The sequence below is a fragment of the Neophocaena asiaeorientalis genome, unplaced genomic scaffold (genome assembly GCF_003031525.2).
Source record: "Neophocaena asiaeorientalis asiaeorientalis breed wild unplaced genomic scaffold, Neophocaena_asiaeorientalis_V1.1 scaffold39, whole genome shotgun sequence".
NCBI classification, from domain to species: Eukaryota; Metazoa; Chordata; class Mammalia; order Artiodactyla; family Phocoenidae; genus Neophocaena; species Neophocaena asiaeorientalis.
In genome coordinates this window covers 7,777,132-7,793,353 of record NW_020175670.1, presented here as the reverse complement: position 1 = coordinate 7,793,353, position 16,222 = coordinate 7,777,132, and the positions used below count along the sequence as shown (strand labels likewise).

The 16,222-nt window shown below is 41.3% G+C and overlaps 1 protein-coding gene across 11 annotated transcripts in view; it reads left to right on the top strand.

The window, feature by feature from the left end:
* The window catches only part of TBC1D1 (TBC1 domain family member 1), a 353,465-nt gene that overhangs the window by 123,233 nt on the left and 214,010 nt on the right, over nucleotides 1-16,222 (top strand). For all 11 annotated transcript variants that reach the window (XR_003001308.1, XR_003001307.1, XR_003001309.1 and 8 more), the window contains 3 exons: nucleotides 2,252-2,343; nucleotides 9,708-9,818; nucleotides 15,021-15,149. Coding sequence is in view for 8 of the 11 variants with exons in the window: in XM_024731609.1 (XP_024587377.1) it covers nucleotides 2,252-2,343; nucleotides 9,708-9,818; nucleotides 15,021-15,149 (332 nt within the window). In the remaining 3 variants the exon portion in view is untranslated. The remainder of the gene's footprint in view (nucleotides 1-2,251; nucleotides 2,344-9,707; nucleotides 9,819-15,020; nucleotides 15,150-16,222) is intronic.

Here is a 16,222-nt window from a genome sequence, read left to right as displayed (position 1 = left end):
GAACTGTGCTCTGATAAAATTCATCTGTCCTTTCTGCACCTTTACTGACCTCTTTTTTTCTGATTGAAGAATAGTTGACTTACGATATTATTAGTTTCAGATGTATAACGTAGTGAGTCAGTATTTTTATTTCTTATGTTTATTTTTATTTCTTATGTACCATACAATATCATTATGACATTATTACATTATTACATTATGACATTATGACCATAATATCATTATGACATTATTGACTGTATTCCCTGTGCTGTACATTACACCTATTTCACCCTTCCACCCTTCCCCCCTTCCCCTCCCCTCTGCGACCACTAGTCCTTTGTTAAGTCTGTTTCTGTTTTGTTATATTTGTTTGCTTTTAGATTCCACATACAAGTGGAAACGTACAGTACTTGTCTTTTTCTGGCTGACTTATTTCACTTAGCACTTCACTTCTGTGTTGAAGGCAGTGGCATCAGGTGGCTTGACTGCCTGGGTAAAGGAGCAGTGGAGTGTCCTAGGGTGGTCTCTGGGGGCAGACAGATGTGGGTCAGATTCTGACTTTGTCCCTTCCTTAGCTGATAACCTTGGGCAAGACATTTGACTTCACTGTGCCTCAGTTTCTTCATCTATAGACCTTGGAATTGCTAAAAATAGTGCCCACTCCAAGGATTATGTTGAGGATCAGATGAGATTATTTATGTAGTGTTGCATGAAGTGGCACAGCAATCACTTAAGAAATACTGGCTTTTATTTTTATGGTGGCCTCTTAGGGTTTTCTTGGCCAAAAAAAGAAAACGGCGGTGGAAAGAGGAAGGACTTCTGGGAGCTGCAGTGGTTTGAGTAGGGGCAGCGACCTCGCCACCGCCTGTTAGGAGGGTGAGGGCCCTGCCTTCTGCTGCAGGGGGCGGGGTGGGCGATGGAGGAGCACTGGCTCTGGGGCAGCCTTGGCTGCTGATTGGCCTCCTGACGTGTCAGTCGCCTGGCTTCTCCGGACCTCAGCAAACTCATCTGTAAAACAGAGGCCTGGTTTCCAAGTCCCTGTTCAGAGCTGTCCCCTCTGGCCATCCTAGTAATGTAGATAAATCTGGCCCAGAGACTTGGCCAAGGCCCTGCGCAGTGGCTCACCCTCAGGAGGAGACGACGGGATGGCATGTGGATGGGGACAGGACTGCCCTGGGAATAAAAGTAATCAGCAGCAGTGTTGTTTTCCACGGTAGTTAGGTCAACAAATCCTTTCATCCCAAATCTTTTCATCATGGGTAGCATTTATCTCTGGCGCCAAGAAAAGGCAAAACAGGGTCTGAGCCATATATGTGTGGAGAAGGAACTTTCTGAAATACCAGATTCTAATGGACATTAAAATTGCAACTTTATTTTAATGACTTTCCCTCAGAATCCTTTGTAATGTTATTTAAGTGGCCATAAGACTATTACTAAGCCTGTGGTGGTAAAGGGAAAGTTGTTAGCCACACAAATCACTTTCTTCTGAAAGAGCCTAGCCTAACCTGTAAGAGAAGAATGTTGGTCAGTTTTCAAATGGGGCAGTAGTTGTTTATCCTTAAGGGAGATTGTCTAGTTTACATATAAATACTCCCTGAGAATTTATCGTTTCCTGCGGACAATGTTCTGGCTGTGTGAGGTGTTCTGACCTGGAGTAGTGGCGAAAAAAGGCAATTTGGAACCACACAAAGCTGACGTAGAGTCCAGTATGGGGTCTTTGGGAATTAACTGAGCTCTCTGGGTCTCAGTTTCCGTAACTGTAAAATGGGGCTAATCGAGTCCTCTTTACCAGATTGTTCTGAGTATTAAATGAAACGATACAGGCCTGATGTTTAAGTCAGTGCCTACCACGTGAGGGCTCAATCAAAAAGTGTTGCTTAGGGGCTTCCCTGGTGGCGCAGTAATTGAGGGTCTGCCTGCCGATGCAGGGGACGCGGGTTTGTGCCCCGGTCCGGGAGGATCCCACATGCCGCAGAGCGGCTGCGCCCACGAGCCATGGCCGCTGAGCCTGCGCGTCCAGAGCCTGTGCTCCGCAACGGGAGAGGCCACAACGGTGAGAGGCCCACATACCGCAAAAAAAAAAAAAATGTTGCTTGTTGTCAGGGTCATCATCATCACCGACATTATTGATTAGACTTTCCATAAAACCTCAGAAGCCTTAAGAAGGTGGTTAAGTCATGTAAGAGGGGGGAGTGAGCATGGGAAGTGTTAACTCTACCTCGTAACTGTTACCTAGAGTGTTCTCATGTCTCTTTTTTTCTCTTAATAGGAATGAATTCTTCCAAAACCAAACTAGAACTCCAGAAGCACCTGACAACACTAACTAATCAGGAGCAAGCAACTATTTTTGAGGAGGTTCAGGTACAGTACTGGTTTTAAATTTGCAGAAGGAAGAAAGGAGGCAGCTTCTTTGTGACATTTTATTTATAAAAAATAGCAAAGCAAACCTGTTAGATCCTCAAGGAAGTGGGCCTGAGTTCCTCTAGGTTTAAGCTTTAACAGCCTCGGGACAGGGGCCAGGTCAGAATTGCAGATTCCTATCAGGGCTTGGTTTTTCACGTGAAAACTACTAAACCAGGGGAACTCTCCCTTAAGGAACAAGAGAAAGGAAATAATAAAGTGGAGAGAGCCTCAGCCCGGGAGACAGGGGACCTGGATTTTGGTCCCTGAACACTGCTGTCCCTGGGAGACCTCTTTTTTTTTTTTTTTGCGGTATGCGGGCCTCTCACCGTTGTGGCCTCTCCCATTGCAGAGCACAGGCTCCGGACGCGCGGGCTCAGAGGCCACGGCTCACGGGCCCAGCCGCTCCGCGGCATGTGGGATCTTCCCAGACCGGGGCACGAACCCGTGTCCCCTGCATTGGCAGGCGGACTCTCAACCACTGTGCCACCAGGGAAGCCCTCCCTGGGAGACCTCTGCTAGCTCCTTCCCGCTTGGGATTTCAGCCCTAAGTGTGAGAGTCTTAAGGATATAACATTTTGTACATGAAATTGAACATAACTTTTCTTCCTCGCTCTTTTTTTTCAGTTTTGAAAATAAATTTAGGTGTTACCTACTATGTGGTATATCAAACCTAAACATAAAAACAAAATACAGAAGAAAACCCAAGCTCATCGGTTTTCTGCATTAAGCCCAGAACCGCACTGTCATCCTTGCGTTTAGATGCACTTATCTCGGGAAACCACACTGTGTGTGCTGGCGTGCCCATAGTCTGTTCATTATGAATCTTTAATGAGCTCATCAAAAATTTCATGTGTGCTTTAGCCGAGGGGCATTTTCTGTGGTTTTGTGGCACTTTCCTAGGGAGGAGAGTACATCAGAACAAAGCATAAGTCTCTAGTGGGGAGGAGAGTGCTAGGGGTTCTGCACGTAGAGAAGTCTTTAAACAAAACAAGATGGCTAGCAAGTCTAGACTGTAGGTTCCCTCTCCCTCTTCACTGAGGGAGAGGCTGCAGACAGGGCCCGTGATCTGTTTCCTGTTAGAGTGAAAAATTAAAGAATTGTCTTTGTCAATCACGTGTTCGAGTTCTCCTTCCCTTGATCTTCTGCAGTAGGATTGGCATATGTATGTTTGAAGGAGAGCATAGGAAGGGTTTTTTAATTTCATAAATTGCTTAGAATGTAACTTTCACAATTTCCAATTGCCTTTAAGTTTTCTTATTTTCTTTTGAATTGACTTGAGACACACTACTTTGTTTTTTCTTAAAGGATCTTTAGCGTTCGAAGTACACAGTACTCTCACACAAATTTAATGTGATTTGTACTTGGAATTCATAAATGGATGGACAATTTGCTTCTGATTGTTAATGCATTTGTGATGGGAGCTGGGTCCTTTTTCTTTTTTTTTTTTTAATTTATTTTAATTTATTTTTGGCTGTGTTGGGTCTTCGTCGCTGCGCTCAGGCTTTCTGTAGTTGCGGCGAGCGGGGGCTACTTTTCGTAGCGGTGCATCGGCTTCTCATTGTAGTGGCTTCTCTTGTTGCAGAGCACAGGCTCTAGGCGCGTGGACTTCAGTAGTTGTGGCACACGGGCTCAGTAGTTGTGGCTCACGGGCTCTAGAGCGCAGGCTCAGTAGTTGTGGCACATGGGCTTAGTTGCTCTGCAGCATGTGAGATCTTCCTGGACCAGGGCTCGAACTCATGTCCCCTACATTGGCAGATGGATTCTTCTTTTGTTTCTTTTTTGTGGTACGCGGACCTCTTACTGTTGTGGCCTCTCCCGTTGCGGAGCACAGGCTCCGGACGCGCAGGCTCAGCGGCCATGGCTCACGGACCCAGCCGCTCCGCGGCATGTGGGATCTTCCCAGACCGGAGCACGAACCCGTGTCGCCTGCATCGGCAGGCGGACTCTCAACTACTGCGCCACCAGGGAACCCTGACAGGTGGATTCTTAACCACTGCATCACCAGGGAAGCCCAGAGCTGGGTCCTTTTTCATCTGATGCTAGCCCACTTTGCTGTTTTAGTGCCATCAAGTCACTTTGGGGAATATCTTTCTAGCAAGCATAGAAGATGCACCTTCCTCCTCTAATGTGAGTTTGTTTTCTCTTTTATTTAGATAGCACTGTGTAGCTTTCCCCAAAACAGTGTGGTGAATCAGGATAGGTAATACCCCAGATACCCTTCTGCAGCAATGATTATGTTCCTGATGGATGTGATTTTGAGATTCTCTTTGATCCATGTGAGTGTGAGACACTCAATATAAAAAATGGCAACGAGGCTTTAGAGAAAATCAGTGACAAAAGTTTGTTTTAAAAAAATGGATTCAGTTAATATCCTGGGATCCCTGTGTGGTGTTGTAGAAGGCTCTGTAATTTTTTGATTGGTTTAAAGACCAAAGGGAAGTCATTGTTCATTGGTTTTGAAAAGCCAGCTCGTACTTTGTCCCCCCTCATTGTAGGTGTGGCTCTTTTTTGAATAATACAGATTTAACATGGATCTCTTCTTCTGACGGCTTATTGGTAGTCTTATTAAATTATTTACTCAATGACCATTCTTGTTTTTTTATAAAATATTTTATAAACCAAGTCACTAGTTTCTTTTTAGGTAGTAGTTCCTGCTAATGCATTTGAAAATCATGCATTTCAAACAGATCATAAGGAAAAAGGTGGCTTTGCAGTGTCATGATACCTCTTTTAAATAGAATGGTTAATATTTTCCTTTGTATGGTTTTTTTCCTGGAGAATGATTTGTTTCTGAGGAAATTCTCCAAGGGCAAATTTTTATAAAACAAATGTAATTACTATTGAAATCAATAGTACATGATTGCTTAAATAGTTATTAAAACATATATATTCAGTGTTTTTGTAAATAAATGTTTCATGCAAAAAGAAAAAAGTGCAACCCAAACAGAACCATAAAGAAAAAGAAATCATTAATTACTGTGCAGATGATGCTGGGGAAGTATCACTGCTGCAAATAAGCCGGCTTTGACTTTCAGCTCTGTGAGGAGAACTTGGTGCCAGATGGGCCTGTGGGTGTGCTAACCCTTCTAAGAGGACTCAAGACACTGTAGAACCACTTTTTAATTTAGGACCTTTTTGAAGTGTACATTTTTCAAACATGTCTAAGTGGGCGAATGAGAATGTGACCCTTGGGTGGGGTCTGGCTCTGTCCAGGTGCTGTCCCCTGCTGGCTGGCTTGAGTTTACATAGGTCGTCCTCAGGGAGAAGTTGCTTTCAGTCTGAGTTGGGCTAGTAAAGAAACTGTCTCAAAGTCGAATTTTCTTCATCTGAATGAGTGTATTTCAGGGAATGACTTAATTAATACTCAGTAGGTAAATCAAGTAGATTTATAGTCAGTAGATGTCGATAACGGATTAAATAATGTGACTTTTCACAAGTTAACGATAAGTGGTTGGAGGAATTTTTTTTCACTTTATACAGAATGTAGAGCAGCTTAATTGGATTTTTCCATGGTTTTAAAATTATTTCTTACAAGATTTCATTATACTTTTTTAGAAAGATGTCAGGCTGTAGTCCAGGTGAGCACTGCCATTTTCAGTAGACTCCTCAGAAGACCGTAGGCTTTCTCAGCATTCTGGTATTCATTAGGCAGTGTTAGAAATGGATTTCAGATTGCTTTTACAACCAATTTATAGGCCCGCCCTCATAGAAATGAGGTTAAGAAACACGTAGCAACATTGGCTTTGTTGCTTTTAACAGGCAATTAATTGTTTTATATTGTTCATTTTTTTAAAATGGAATATAACTATAGAAAAGCACACAAATCAGTGGTATATAGTTCAGTGAAATAAAAAAAATTATTTTGAGGTATAGTTGATTTATAATATTACATAAGTTTCAGGTGTACAACGTAGTGATTCACAATTTTTAAAGGTTATACTCTAGTTATAAAATATTGGCTGTAGGTGAATTTTTAAGAATATTTATTTATTTATTTATTTATTTTTGGCTGTGTTGGGTCTTCGTTTCTGTGCGAGGGCTTTCTCTAGTTGCGGCAAGCGGGGGCCACTCTTCATCGCGGTGCGCGGGCCTCTCACTGTCGCGGCCTCTCTTGTTGCAGAGCACAGGCTCCAGGCGCGCAGGCTCAGTAGTTGTGGCTCACGGGCCTAGTTCCTCCGCGGCATGTGGGATCTTCCCAGACCGGGTCTCGAACCCGTGTTCCCTGCATTGGCAGGCAGATTCTCAACCACTGCGCCACCAGGGAAGCCCTGTCAGTGAATTTTTATAAGATGAATACACCTGTGCAGCACGCAGATTAGGAAACAGAGCGTGTCCAGTCCCTCCGAATCCCCCCTTGGTCCTGCCCCAGGTGACCACCATCCTGACTCCTGACTCCGGAGGTTAACTTTGAGTAATAAGCAAGTTAATTTTTGACTGCAAAGGGATGTTATCCAACTTCATTCCCCATTATTTTCCTCAGACCTGTCTCTCTGTCATGAATGTTTATAAAGTTAAATCATCTTCAGGAAATAATGATTTGTCCCTTTGCAGGATGGTGAAGTTCCCTGGGAGGCACTCAGGAGATGATACCTTGCTAATCGTTTTCACTAAATAGCAGGGTAGCCCCTAGTCATGTTTCAGTTATTTTAAGAAAGGGTTTATTTCTTGACCTTGTATGACACCACAGACATGGTCTTCTCAGCCTCACTGACTTTCCGCTGTGATGTTTAACGAGCTCCTTGATGCAGTGTCTGGGCAGCAGCTGTGGTAGTACATTGTGCTCAGTTTAGTCTCATTTTCTGTCCATTCAAGTAGTTTCTTTCACGTATATGCTGAGGGAAAGAGAATGTATTAATAATGCTCCTCTCCTGTTACTGCATTCTTAGCCTTTTTTGATATGTTGAAATAAGTGATTACGAAGAATTTCTCCAACAAAATACAAATTTTCTTGTGAGAGCAGCCCAAAGGTTTGATTGAAGAATAGGAGAAGAAAGAATGGGTCAGCTCTTGGGTGCCTGCTCAGAGGCTTCGTGATTCCTGCCTGCTTCTCTTTCCTGGACTTTAAAATATATATATACTTTATTTCTTAGAGTAGTTTTAGTTTTACAGAAAAAGTGGGTGGAAGTACAAAGAGTTCCCATAAAACTTCTCATGCCCTTTCCTCAAGCCAGTTTCCCCTGTTAATATCTTGTCTTAGTGTGTGGTACCTTTATTACAGTTGATCAGCCAATATTGATACATCTTTAGTGATTAAAGTCTGTAGTTTACATTAGGGTTAACTCTTGGTGTGGTACATTCTGTGGGTTCTGATACATGCTTGATGGCATGTATCCACCATTATAGTATCGTACAGAATTGTTTCACTGCCCTAAAGATTCTCTATGCTCCACCTTTTCACTGTTCCCCAGCCCCCCACCTCTGTTCCAAACCCCAGGCAACCACTGATCTTTTACTGTCTCCATAGTTTGTCTTTTCCAGAATGTCACATAGTTAGAATCATACTCTTTGTGTAGCCTTTTCAGTTGGGCTTCTTTCCCTTAACAATATGCATTTAAAGTTCCTCCATGTCTTTTTGTGGTTTGATAGCTCTTTTTAGTGCTGAGTAATATTTCATTGGATGTACCACAGTTTATCCATTCACCTGTTTAAAGACACCTGGTTGCTTCTAAATTTTAGCAATTATGAATAAAGCTGCTATACACATTCTTGTGCAGGCTTTTGTATGGGCATACATTTTCAACTCATTCAAGTGAACACTAAGCAGTATGATTGTTGGATCACATGGTGGGAACATGGTTAGTTTTTGTAAGAAGCTGCCAAACTGGCTCCCAAAGTGCTGTAACCATATCATGTTCCTACCAGCAATGAGTGAAAGTTCCTGTTGTCTCTGGGGGCTTTTAGACTCACAGTATATCTGTAACCGTCCCGAGGTCAGCAAAATTAAGTTAGGATTGTGGTATGTGACTACCACTTTCCTCTTTTGAAGATCTGATGGAAACTTCCTCTGGAACAACCCGCGTGTTGCATAAAACATGTAAAAATTTATAACATCAAGGTTCATGGCTTGGCATCCAGATTGAGAACATCTATTCTGACCTTTAAAATATTTAATCCTTAAATCTGAAATTTGAAAGAACAGGAAGTCCTCATTGAAAACAACCTCTTCTAATCATTTACTATCGTTTCCTTGGGTAACAGGAACAACTTATTTAAAATGATCTTTGTCTTTAAGAGAGGAATGTTAGAATGCTTCTCGTCTGTGACATGAGGGGTAAAATTGTTCCTTAGTCAGCTGGGCTGCCGAGAACGTTGTTGACCCAGACTCGGATGCTTGTGTAATTGATCCGTTTATTAGACACCCTGACTTTGATTTAAAGGGCAGGCTAGAGGTTTGGGGTAGGGGGGGAGGGAGGAGCAGGGCAATGGATAACTGTCATTGTAAAAAAAAAAGATATTTTTCTAAAGTTTATAGACCAGAAACTTTGTTTATCTCCAGAGTAATTCAGTTTTGTTTTCTTCATATTCAGGGAAAATAATTGAATACATTAAATTAGATGGTCTTCTAAACATGAACTCTGGTATTTCAAATCCGAAGAATTTGGGGCTGGAAAAGACCTTGGAGTGTATTTGGTGCATAATCTTCATTTGAACAGACAGAGAAGCTAAGCTTAAATGACAAGCCTTTGGTCTCACTTCTAGGCAGCACCTTGAACTTACATGACCTGATTTCCAGTCCAGTGTGCTTTGCCACTACCTTGTCTGAAAAATAAAAGGCATACAAATAATTTTTTAAAAACCAGAGGAAAAAAATTGAGTCCATGCCATGAAATTTTGTGTGCAAGTGTATGCCTTGTGGGGCTTCCAGGAAGTGCTTCATGATGAACATGTTTGACATGTGGAAGGAACCATGGCCCTGGATCCAGTTGCTGGTTTCCTTTCCAGTTCCCTGACCATAAGAGTTTATAAATAAGTAACCATTGTGGCTCTTGACCTCTGGGTGTTTCCACAGATTTTTGTCCTTTTCTTATGTTTTTAAGACTGTTTATTAAATATTTTGACTATGCCTCTATCTGATGTGAAATGTTTATTTTAGGTATAAGGACATCAGAGGTCAGAGGCTAAATCTGGCCCACTGGCTGGCTTCGTTATCTGTTTTCTTTTTAAAAATTATCTCCAGTTGTAGGATCATTGGTGCCCCCTAGTGAGGTGGTTGGGTAAAAGCACTAGTTGATGAATGGGAGCTGGTAGCATTTTCAAAGGGATGGGTTAGCAGTTTTGGTGACAATTAAAAATTAATGTAATATATTCTTTTTTTCATTAAGAAATTGAGACCAAGAAATGAGCAGCGAGAGAATGAATTGATTGTTTCTTTCCTGAGATGTTTATATGAAGAGAAACAAAAAGTTCACGTCCATATTGGGGAGATAAAGCAGGTATGGCATTTTTCTCTCTTCTTAAAATTTTACCAGGACACTGTGTAAAACAGAGTCTTGAGGATTTTCTGAAGCTCTGAAACTTCTTTTTCTCCCTGAATTTTATTTTCATTTGTTACACATGTAGGGGAAATTGGGGAATATTTAGATTGTGCTTAGAAAAGGTGAGGAGAGTTTCTGTCTGTGTTGTAGTGGGAGCAGAGTAGTTGCTCTGATGAGGGAACTGGTGTAGAGCATCGAGAGTGGAGTTTACGAGTGGATGCTAGCAAGGAAAGCTCGACCTGCTGGGAGCCAGTCCCTGTCACCTCACCTTTCTCCTTGATTAAATGGGACTGACATTGTACAGCTGCCTTCAGAATTATATAAAGTGCCCGGAAGCTCTTTGTAATGAAAATGCAATGTGAATAGAAGATAGCACTACTGATAAATCCCATACAGTATTAGCCTGGTTTACGTGCTATTCAGATATGGAGCTTCTGTTAATTCCACTTCGTATGCTGGAGGTGCAGAGTTGGCCTCCTGTCCTCTCTTTCCACAGCTCTGTTCAGCTTTTCTGTGTGAGGGGTGCTATCTCAGAGGCTGGGGCGGCCTGCAGGGCTCTGTCTTTGAAGAGCTTCGAGTTTGGGATTCAGGACCATTTTCCTATTTCTTTTGGACTCTCTGTAAGTCAATTTATTAATAACCCTTATAGCTTCTAAACATGCATTTTGTATTTGTTTAAGTTACTGTTAGGCCAGAAAGCCTAGAGAAAAATCAGTGAAGTATGTTCAAAGGGTCTTTAATTTCCAGAAGTACATTGCCTTTTTTTAAAAAAAGAATACTTCCTGAGTGCTTATTCTCAAGGTGTTTTAATGCTCAGTTGTGTGCTCTCCTCTTGCTATTTTCCCTGTAAACAGCCTCTGCTTTTCCAGTAACGTAACCGTGATGCAGTTTTATTTGGATGCACACACAGCAACTCTCCCCATTTGCTTTCTGCTTTCCAGCTGGCTTTGGCAATTATGTGCCTTTGCTGAACTCCTGGTCACACACAGTGGCCAACATTGTTTTTAATTTCATCGGCCAACTCTAGGGCCCCTTAGCTGTGACCCTAATATCAGTACACTGTGTTTTTGGCCTTTGTGTGTTGACCTTCCTCCCTTCTCAGCCGGTACCCTTAAGAGAGTGGGCAAGTTCTGTTATCCTCCTGTTCACTTTTGGATGGGCCACCCAGTCTAAGTTTTCAGTTAATTCCCTAGTTCATTTTCCAACATATTTCTTTTCTCATTTTCTTTCCTTTTTTCTCTTGTGCCACTGATAGTTATTCTATGTTTGATTTTCTCTTTCCTGAGTCACTCTAACTTGTTCCAACAGGAAATTGATAATTCTGAAATAATTTATAATGGCTAGAAAGGAGAATGAAGTGTTTATGGTGGATGGAAAGTTTTGCCCTAAATGCAATCTCATTTTTGTGGAACAGGGTAGTATCTTTATGATTTGGGCATAGACTAGTACAGTAAAGAAATATATTAATGTTTCTTTTATTTTCCCTCATTTGAAAACAGAATTTAATGTAAAGAAGACCAAGTCTCACAAAGTGGAACTGGTGTCTGGGCAGTAGTTGGGTGTCCCCTAGGCTGGATACCCTCTTGGGCTCCGAGTTCGGCTTTTCAGAGCCGCAGCTGCTTTATAGATCGATCAGATGAACTTTTGAGAGTTCACCGATAGATTCCTGCTCTCTTTCTGCTACCAGATAATTTAACCACATGGACTTCATTATGTTCTTATTGCTCCTAAAAATTCCTGTAACCTTTGAAAATGTGTTTTGACTTGACCTAGAGAGAGGTAGAATTGTGGTCTGTGTCCACCAGCCTTCAAAAGTAGATGGAAGGGCTTCCCTGGTGGTGCAGTGGTTGAGAGTCCGCCTACCGATGCAGGGGACAGGGGTTCGTGCCCCGGTCCGGGAAGATCCCACATGCCGCGGAGCAGCTCGGCCCGTGAGCCATGGCCGCTGAGCCTGCGTGTCCGGAGCCTGTTCTCTGCAACAGGAGAGGCCGCAACAGTGAGAGAACCGCGTACCGCAAAAAAAAAAAAAAGAAAAAAAAAAAATGTAGATGGAAGACAATGAGCACAGTCTCAGGGCTGTACTTCTCAGAGCTCTGGTGATGCCACACTGTACATGCTTTTCAGACTGAAGCGTTGGTGTTGTTGGATACCTGTCAAAGGAATCGTTCCGTAAAGTAGAAAACAAACTGAAGGAATCCTTTGATCTTATGGGAAAGGATTCAGTTTGGGCAAGGACCTATAAATTAATAAAGTTTAGAGAGTATCATGTTTGAATCAGTGGACATATCATTTCTGCTTGTATTCACTGAGCTGGTACAAAAATTAATAATATTAAATCAACTGCCACTGATTGAACGTTTCCCAAGTACTAGTATAGTTTTAATTCTCTACATGAATTATTCCATATTTTTCTACAACAACTTTTTTGAGATAGGTGGTATAATACCTATGTTAGAGACAAGGACATGAGGAACAGAGGTCAAGTCGTTTGCTAGAGAGTGTGGAGCCCATGTGTGTGAGGTCCAAGGACATTATCTTAAGCTCCTAAAGGGCATAATGATTAACTAACAAAATCTAATGTTATGTAACCACTCATCGATTTGTCTGGGTCCGTTATCCAGTAGATAAGTTTTTCTTTCTTTTTTTTTCTGACATTTTATTACAAAAAATTTCAAACATACCAAAAAGTTGAAAGAATCACACAGTGAACACTCACATACCCACCATCTGGGTGAAACCATTTTAAACGTTTTGTTATGTTTGCTTTCCCATATAGCTATCCATCTATTACTCTACCTTATTTTTGATGTTTTTCAGAGTAAGTTTCTGATACTAGTACTCTTGATCCCTAAACACTTCAGTATGCATATCATTAATTAGAATTTGGTATTTATTTACAATTTTTTGGAGATAACATTTACATATAGTAAGTTGCACAAATCTTGAGTGTACCATTTGTTGAGTTTTGAGGATTTCGTATATTTAGGTAACCCAGACCCGTATCAAGGTACAGAACATCTCCATCATGCCAGAAAGTACCCCCATACCCAGTCAGTCCTCACTCCCTCCCTCCCCCAGGCAACCACTGTTTTGATTTTTTTTTCTACGACAGATTAGTTTTGCCTGTTTTAGAACTTTCTATAAATGGAATCATACAGTATGTTCTCTCTTAGTTCTGGTTTCTTTCGCTTAGCATAATGTTTTTGATATTCGTCCTTGTTGCTTCATAAATCAGTAATTATGTTCCTTTTTATTCCATTGTGTCAATAGCACAGTTTGTTTCTCCATTCTCCTTTTGATGGGCACCTTAGCTATTTCTAGGTGCTGGTTATTCTGAATAAGGCTGATGGTGGATACATTGTGACACTACTGGATGGTGGGTTCTGAACTGAGAACTTCATGGTAGCTTCAGAATTTAAAACTTGGCTCCAAACGTTCATGCTTAGAGTTTACCCATCTGTCTTGGGATGGGCAATGTGAGGACTGCAGTACAAATTCACTCTAGAGCCCCACACTAGAAACTTACCAAGAACCAGCATCATCTTCAAAGGAGAAACTTCTAGATGCTTAGTTTAAAATAAACAAGGAGTGTGTTATTTTCTAAATGCAAATTATTTTCTAAACGTGAATTATTTTCTAAATGTGAATTATTTTCAGACTGCATTTGAATTACAGTGATAGACATAGAAAAGAACCTTTTTAGATGGTAGAGGAGAGCAGAAGCAGCATTGAAGTAAGTATATAGAGATTCTTATGGCCTGGTTTACAAAAAGAAAAACACAAGTGCAGTTTTTGTTCTTTCTGTGTAGGATCTACTACGTTCTACTAGTCTTTTAGCCAGTATTTTCTGTGTATATCAGAGAACAGTTAAAAATGCTTCTTTTTTAGGAAAAATTTGGTTATGAGTTTGAAAGCAGGTCTACAGTTTCTTAACTTCGTGAGTGAACTGGTATTGAGTCAAATGCAGGCCCCTGAGGGTTCTTTGTGGGTAATTCCCTTTGCTCTAGAGGCTGACTCCAGTCTGGATAGACTCTTACTCTTGGTAAATGATTGCACGGGACCAAATTGCAACTAGTAAGGCATCCACCCATGCTACATGACTTAGTCAGTATTTGTTGAGTGACTGCCAGAGCCTGTGCTCATCACTGTTCTTCTCAACACCTGCACAATGTTAACTTGGCCAAAGCTGGAGGTGGTATGAAGGCATTTATTGTATTAATCTGCACATTTTTCTGTATGCTTGACATATGTAACAGCAACAAAGAATAGTTGGGGTTTAGAGTAATGGAGGATGTGGTTGAGTATTTTTCTAACAAAATCATCATCTAGCAGGAAGCATTCAGGTAAGAATCCATAGAAGAAACAATTTAATCTAGAGTAGAGGTTTTTTTGGTATTTTTTAAGCATACCTCTTTGTTAATAAGTAACATTAAACTTCATTTTGTGATTGGCAAACAAACTTTTATGTTGTCAGTTTCATGTTCCCATCAGTTAAGGGAGAGACTTGGTTGCAGAGGAGAATGAATGGGATGATGGAAGCAATAGGTGGGAGAGAGGAAAAAGACAGGATTCTGTAGAAGGGGATGAAGGGATTAGTGTAGGCAGAGAGGATGGATTCTTCAGTTGATTAGATTTATTTTGTCTCATCCTCTGAAATGCCCCCAAAAGTAAGTTGTTACTTTACTTTGAAAAGCTAATCATAGCTACCTTTGTACCAGAAGCTGTGCCCAATGTTTTACATGCTTTACGTGTTTTAATCTCACAACATAGCACTATGATTAGATCGTGAGGTTGATCTCAATTTACAGAAGACGAAATTGTGGCTCAGAGAAAGAAAGAAACTTGCTCAAGTCCACAGCTAGTGAATGGCATGTCTCTGATCCAGCCGCAGAGCCCAAGCTCTAAACTGTTTTGTTAACTGATGAGTTTCTAAGCACTTTTCCTTATTTTGTTTGGAGTAGGCAAAGCAACTCTTTGAGGCAAAATTATTTCCTGGACTTGCAGTCATGTCACCAAGGAGCAGATGAGAAGAGGTCACAGAAAAAATGACCTGAGGTCAAAAAGATGCATTCTAGAGATTTTTCAGTCCTTTAAAAAGGAAGGAAAGAAGGAGGGAAGGAAGATCTAAGTGACTTAATTTTCCATTGTTTCACTTTTTAGGCATCACAGATTGCAGCAGAGAATATTGGAAGTGAATTACCATCTAGTGCCACTCGATTTAGGCTAGATATGCTGAAAAACAAAGCGAAGAGATCTTTAACGGAGTCTTTAGAAAGTATTTTGTCCCGGGTAAGTGGCATAATTCCTCCTAGTTTAAGTTAAATCACTGTTTTTGAGAGAGCATGAAATTCAGTTCTTTGCTTTCGTTCCATCAGGGTTCATCATACAGTTTAGAAGGGTGAAACCTTTTTTGGTGTCTTCTCAGTGTTAGAAAAATGTTATCTACACTGAAAATTCAGTTTTTAACTTGGTCCAGGTTAAAAAGTGTTTTCTACTCTTTTGTATTCTATGGAATTTTTGTCTCCCAAAAGAATGTTATTTGTTGGCCAGTCCCTGTAAAGAGCATGGATTAGATACACCAAGGTGTGGGTTCCATTCTCCCTAGTGTCACTAGGTACAGTTTAAAAATTGTTATCGTGGGACTTCCCTAGTGGCGCAGTGGTTAAGAATCTGCCTGCCAGTGCAGGGGACATGGGTTCGAACCCTGGTCCGGGAAGATCCCACATGCCGGGGAGCAACTAATAAGCCCGTGTGCCACAACTACTGAGCCTGTGCTCTAGAGCCTGCGAGCCACAACGACTGAGGTGGCGAGCCACAACTACTGAAGCCCATGCGCCTAGAGCCCGTGCTCCCCAACAAGAGAAGCCACCGCAATGAGAAACCTGAGCACCGCAATGAAGAGTAGCCCCCGCTCGCCGCAACTAGAGAAAGCCCGTGTGCAGCAACGAAGACCCAATGCAGCCAAAAATAAAATACATAAATAAATTTAAATAAATAAATACAAATTCTGATTACATTATAAAAAATTTTTTTATCATTAGCTGCTATTGTTATGTGTCTGAAACTGTTTATAGCAGGATCTGCAAACTGTGGTCCTTGGGTCAAATACCATTCACCTCCTGTTTTTGTAAGTAGAGTTTTATTGAAACACAGCCACATCAATTCATTCACCTATTGTCTAAGGCTGCTTTTCTGCAGAGTTGAGTACTTGCCACGGATACCATATGGTCCACAAAGCATAAGAGATTTATTTTCTGGCCCTTTACGGAAAAAGTTTGTGGCCTGCAGCTCTATAGGAAGAACAGAGTATAATTATGTACCGATCTGGGAGTTCTTTAAGAAATTACTACCAACCCCCGCTC